Source organism: Pseudorasbora parva, chromosome 2, assembly GCF_024679245.1.
Source record: "Pseudorasbora parva isolate DD20220531a chromosome 2, ASM2467924v1, whole genome shotgun sequence".
Taxonomy (NCBI): domain Eukaryota; kingdom Metazoa; phylum Chordata; class Actinopteri; order Cypriniformes; family Gobionidae; genus Pseudorasbora; species Pseudorasbora parva.
The window spans coordinates 45282951-45288950 of NC_090173.1; the positions used below are offsets into that span (position 1 = coordinate 45282951).

General features: G+C 36.0%; 1 protein-coding gene across 1 annotated transcript; it reads left to right on the forward strand.

Annotated features, from left to right (window-relative positions):
• Positions 1-1577: 1577 nt before the first annotated feature.
• On the forward strand, positions 1578-4904 carry lpar2a (lysophosphatidic acid receptor 2a). Its single transcript, XM_067429013.1, has 3 exons — positions 1578-1735; positions 2169-3077; positions 4475-4904. Exons 2-3 carry the CDS (start codon positions 2324-2326, stop codon positions 4804-4806), a joined length of 1086 nt encoding a protein of 361 aa, XP_067285114.1. The 5' UTR covers positions 1578-1735; positions 2169-2323; the 3' UTR covers positions 4807-4904.
• Positions 4905-6000: the final 1096 nt, after the last annotated feature.

Below are 6000 nucleotides of genomic sequence, written 5' to 3' on the forward strand. Positions count from 1 at the left end.
TGCTTTATAAAGACTTGCAAGTGAATGAAAAAGCATGGGAGGAAGTTGGTGAGTGTGAGCGGCTCTTGGTGCTAATGGTAAGTCATTTTAAAGTGTTTTTGACAATCTTTCGTTGTCTCACGAACGAACAACTAAAAATGGATCGGTAAATAGAATGTACACACACCCTGCTTACGCGTGCAGTGTGAAGCCGGCGTAAGCGTTTAAAAACATTTAAAAGCTGTGATACTTGCCAAAGGGGGCAATACAAAGTATTAACTCTGCAGGGTGCCCAAACTTTTGCAGACACAATTTTATTTGTTTTCTGTTATTTTGAAAGTGTAAATGATGGAAATAAAATGTGACTTTTTTTTTTGGACTTATTATAAGAATGTCTAATCTGTCATTTAATGTCTTTTGGAGATGTTTCCATCTTTTCTTGGCTTCTTTATGCACATTATAATTTTTTTTACCTGGGGTGCCCAAACTGTCGATCCACACTGTATGTAAATTCGGGGATCTCTTTCAATGCTTTCAGAATCTTTTTTTTTATTTTGTTTTTATAATTTAGTTTCAGTCTTTTTTATTTATTTTATTTCTTTATACAGAATGGTTATTTACACTAATTCCAACCATTGATGTCTGGTTGAGCCAGACAAAATTAAGAAAAATTGTAGCATAGTGTATAGGAGTAAGGTGCGTGACAGAAAGTTGTGATCTGCCTTTTGCCGAAGTTGCTCTACACACTTATCCCATCACTTATCAGAAAGGCATTTATTGTCAATATTAATTTTAAAATTATAAAAATTAAGAAAATGTTCGAAAAGTGGAAATAAACTGACATTTAGGTGTAGCTTGTACAAACCAGGTGGCATCCATTTAATAATTGAAATAAATATAATAAATGTACATGATATTACACCACTATGTTATATTATTATACTGTTTAATGTACAACAACACTACGGTGAAAATAGTATCTGCAGTAAAAATAGCATCTAACTATTATTTTACACATCTAGTTGCTTTGTACACTACGCAAATAGCTGCTGCCTTTTTTATATCAACATATTTTGATGACAGTAGCTATATTTATTGAACAAAATGTATTATTTTATTGATCAAATTAAACCAAAAATAGTGCAAACTTTGCTAAATGAATTGTTTTGAACAAGTATTAACTTCATACATTTATAGGATTTTTTAACAAAATGAACCACATTTTTCACACAAAACCTGGTGCTCCATTACTGTTCAATGTTTTTCCTGCAGTCATACACTATGAGAAATCAAATTTCTCTTAAGTTGTGCTTTTAGTCCCGTTGTACCCTAATACAACATGGGATAGTTATGAAATAACTAGGAACTGTGACATGAAATCTAGTGTTGAATCACTCACTAGGATTAAAGAATAATATGAAAACGGCTTGCCATACAATCTCTGCTAGTTTCTGGGAAATGATGAATTTGAATTAAACTTTCTAAAACTTTCTTAAACTGTCGTCAAATGTTTTATACAATTTTCTCGTGTTCATTGGATCTTCGGGCAAGTGAATTATATCGAATCAGGTTTCAGGAAGGTGGGATCAGCGGATCTCGGCGGATCTCAGCTCTCTCTTGTTCTTCACGCGAAGATTTGTCCCTCCGCCAGATGAGCGTTTCCGGCGAGCGCCCGAGTGCCAAAACATCGATACACGGCCAACTCCGAGCTGCGGTTATATGCGTTTTCTTTGTTTGCTTTGAAGCTCTGGCAAAGGTAAGTGTGTTTCCTAGTGTTATTTTAGAAGACTGTGGCTGTTGTGTTAGTGCTGACAACCGAGCCAAACTGTAGTGTAACCCTGCAGGGGCTAATAAATTCCTTGTGTTTCTGCAGTAGATTTGTTGCGTCAAGGTTTCATTAACCACAACTAGTTTATTTCCTGTTCTGTTAAGGTTACCTCTAAAAACTGATATGTTAAGTTATAAAGTATGCAGTTGGGATTGCAATGAGGCAAAACTTTTTTTTTCCGTTTAACTTACTTTGTGGTCAGTTTTTAATTTACGTCTAATCAGATCTAGCGTGTCGTGTGGACTATGATGATTAGTTAGTATCTTTTCTCTGTATTCTCTTGTTAAAGATTAACTTATTCAGTTGTCTTGGACTTATACAGACAAGTAACGTTGCTGTCCTCATGCTTCCTGTGTTTTAGGGTTGGAAAACAATAAAAGACCGGCACGCCTTGTAAGCAGCAACCTTGGCACACTTTTGATATGTAAAAGCCATCATTTCAAATGGTGGCTGGTCGCATCATTGGGATTACAGAGAAAACTGGCACCAACTGAACAGCTCAAGGGATTTACATGAATGTCTCTAATAATGTTATTCAATTCTACATGCGAGGCTTATGACAATTCGGTGCGCTACTTCTACAACAAGACTGGAAAGTACATCACTGGTGACTGGCGCACGCATGATTATGTGGTGGTTGGTCTTGGGCTCCCAATTTGTGTCTTTATTATTCTGGCGAATATGTTGGTCATAGTGGCCATCATCATAAACCGACAGTTCCACTTTCCAATTTATTACTTACTTGGGAACATGGCGGCAGCGGACCTCTTTGCCGGCATCTCGTATCTCTACCTTGTGTTCCACACAGGGCCATTTACCATCACTCTGACCATTAAAGAGTGGTTCGTCCGTGGAGCTTTGATCAATATGAGCCTGACCGCCTCTGTGGTCAACCTGCTGGCCGTGGCAGTGGAGCGCCATCAGACCATCTTCACCATGCAGCTGCACAGCACCATGACCAAGTGGCGTGTGGTGATGCTGATAGTCTTCATCTGGTTGGTGGCCGTCATCATGGGTCTGGTGCCCACTATGGGCTGGAACTGCGTTTGTGACCTGAAAACCTGCTGCACGGTAGCGCCGCTATACTCCCGCAGCTTCCTAGTGTTCTGGGCGGTCCTCAACCTCCTGGCCTTCTTCATCATGGTGGCCGTCTACACACACATCTTCATCTATGTTCGTCGCCGGAGTCAAATGATGTCCCCTCACACGGATCAGCCCTCGCACAATCAGACTGTTATCAGCCTCATGAAGACCATGTCCATGATTCTGGGTAAGGCCTTGACTCTTATGTAGACTCCAGGCGTTTGAGAGATTACGCCGTCTGTGTGAAACTCTCCTGAAAACTTTCTGTATCTCCAACTGTATAAGGACACTTAACTTGTTTTTAGGAAAAACAAGAACTGTCAACCCCAAAACAAGTTACCAAACTGGTTTGGCACAGATTTGCTTGTTTTGTATCTCAAACCGGAATCAGTTATTTAAGTTTACCCTTAAGCTGTAGCCTGAGACTTCTGATTTCTGATTCGAAGTAAACCTTGAGTTTGTGAGTAAACCTTATTTTATAGTAGTGATTTACACACTTATCCTGAAGAATAATTTGAATACAGTATTCTAAAGAGTATATTGAAATGGGAGTGAACATGACACATTGAAATTATATTAAAAAAAAGTAAAAGTTAAAAATAAATTCCTTAAAATTAGGTTTTAACTTTTATGACTAGGAAAGATTAGTTCAGGCTGTCAAACATCACATTGTGACACATTTATTCATTAATAATAATTGTAATCATTTTATGAATATTATAAAAATGTACATATTTTTCTTAAGATGTGTACAGGCACACATTCAAAGTAAATAATATATATATATATATATATATATATATATATATATATATATATATATATATATATATATATATATATATATATATATATAATGAATGAATGAGTGAGAAATAAAGTCATAAAGGGTATATTTATGTTTTTGAAAGAAGGTTCTTATGCTCACCAAGCATTTATTTGATTAGAAATACTGTAAAGCAGCAGCATTATAAATATTGATAATTTAAAACAACCATTCTATAATTTAATATTTTTAAATGTAATTTATTCCTTTGGCAAAGCTAAATGAAAAAAAAATTGTAACATCATAATAGTCTTTACCATCACTTTTGGTCATCTTTAATGCGCCACTGCTGAATAAAAGTATTCACCTGTTGTGTATTTATTAATAAAAATAAAATGTTGGCAAAAATGTGTCATTGTTACTTTGTGACACTTAATGCATTACCTAACCAATTGACCTTTATTGCAAAGTGTTACAGTTCATTTTTTTGATTACCTTTGAGTCATAAAATTGAAACTGCATTGATAGCTATCATTTTTTTAGCGCTTTGGGTTTAGGAAAAGCTAAATTCTAAATAAAATGTATTATTATTATTTTATAGCTATGTAAACACTAGGCACATGTTTGTCTGTGTGTTTGGGAATTTCACCTTATGTTATTTCATTACCCAAAAAGAAATATGCAAAATGTTAATTCTTCACAATATGAGTCAGCATTTACTGTATAAAGCGTTTTGCAAGATGTTGCATTTCTTTTGTGTTCTGCAGTGGTTTTTACCTTGTGGTGCACTCAACACTTTCTTTTTTCTCTCTCTACAGGTGCCTTTGTGATCTGTTGGACGCCGGGTCTAGTGATTCTCTTGCTGGATGGTCTCAGTTGCAGTAAATGTGAGGTTCTTAAATATGAAAAGTACTGCTTGGTTCTGGCTGAGTGTAACTCTCTAGTGAACCCTATCATCTACTCGTTTCGGGACAAGGACATGAGGAACACCTTCAAACGCATTCTCTGCTTCCCTTGGAGAAGAATGCGCCAACATGAGGGGCCTTCTGACATCCGCTTTAAGTCTGTGAAAACAGGGGCACCCTCTGAGAAAAACAACTATACCGACACCAGTTTAGAGCCCATTTCTGCACAAAGCCTATTGTCTTAATAGAAAAAGATTTTCTCTTTGTAAATAAATGTCTTTGTATTTGCTTAGTGAAATGATCACAGTGTGTACAAAGAGTAAATAATACTTCATTTTTGATAGCTTGTTTTGGTACGTGTTTTTGTCTCTCTTTAACAATAGCTGTATTAGGGGTCTTTTGTGTCAGTTAGTTGCTCTGCTGCCCACAGGAAATCTTTCCCCAAAGCACAAGCATTAACATTCATAAAAAGGCCCTTTTTGGACCATTTTGTTTTGTTGGGAATGAGATCTGAGGCGTCAGGAAAAACACAAGGTCTAGAACCAACAATTTGCTGCTGTTATTTTTTTCGGTAACAGTTTACAATAAAGTTTCGTTAGTTTGCATTAGAGAACTACATTAGTTAACATGAACTAACAATGACCTGCACCCCTACAGCATTTTACTAATATTTGTTAATGGTAATTTCAACATTTACTAATACTAATAATTATTAAATGAAAAGTGGTTTGTTTTAACAGTAATGCACTGTGAGCTAACATGAACAAACAATGTTAACAAATAATGTTAAAAAAGATTAACAAATAAATACAGTAACAAATGGTTAGTTCATGTTGGTTAATGTTAACAAATATTACCTTACTGTAAAGTTAAAACATTTTCTAACAAATTAGACTTTCATACTCTTATTTTAAAGTGCCCATCATATGCTCATTAACAAGTTGGTCATTTTATTTTAGTGGTCTGCTAGAATACATTTAAAGGAGTTAGGGCTGGTTTCCTAGTCATGAACCTAGTCATGGACTAAAATGGCCTGTTAAACAGAAATCTGCTTTCTTTCATGGTTTTAAATAGTCCTAGATTTACTCTAATTCTGAGGTTAATAAACTGATTTCCTGGAGGACGACTGGAGCTACTCAAGGAGTCTTAAATTAAACCTACCAAGAGGAGGCAGATTTAACTTCAGATTAACGTGTTTCAAAGAAGACATGTATTACTTGGGATTTATCTGTGAAGATCAATATATACACGTGTATATAATGTGTGTGTGTAACAGAGGCAAGCTAGTAAGAGCTGTGTGTTTAAAGTTCACTTCCCTGGCCTCAAGAGGCACATTTGCGAGCAACACAAGACTAGCGTCCTTCAACTCCTGCTAGGAAAGGGGAGAGGTGGAAACGGTGCGTTCGCCCACAATATTTTTGTAAACATAAAGGAAACTC

Bases quoted from the DNA above. Each gene is read 5' to 3' on its own strand.
- lpar2a (XM_067429013.1), top strand. From the start codon at position 2,324: ATGTCTCTAATAATGTTATTCAATTCTACATGCGAGGCTTATGACAAT. The intron at 3,078-4,474 runs GTAAGGCCTTGA...CTCTCTCTACAG, and splicing joins GACCATGTCCATGATTCTGG to GTGCCTTTGTGATCTGTTGG.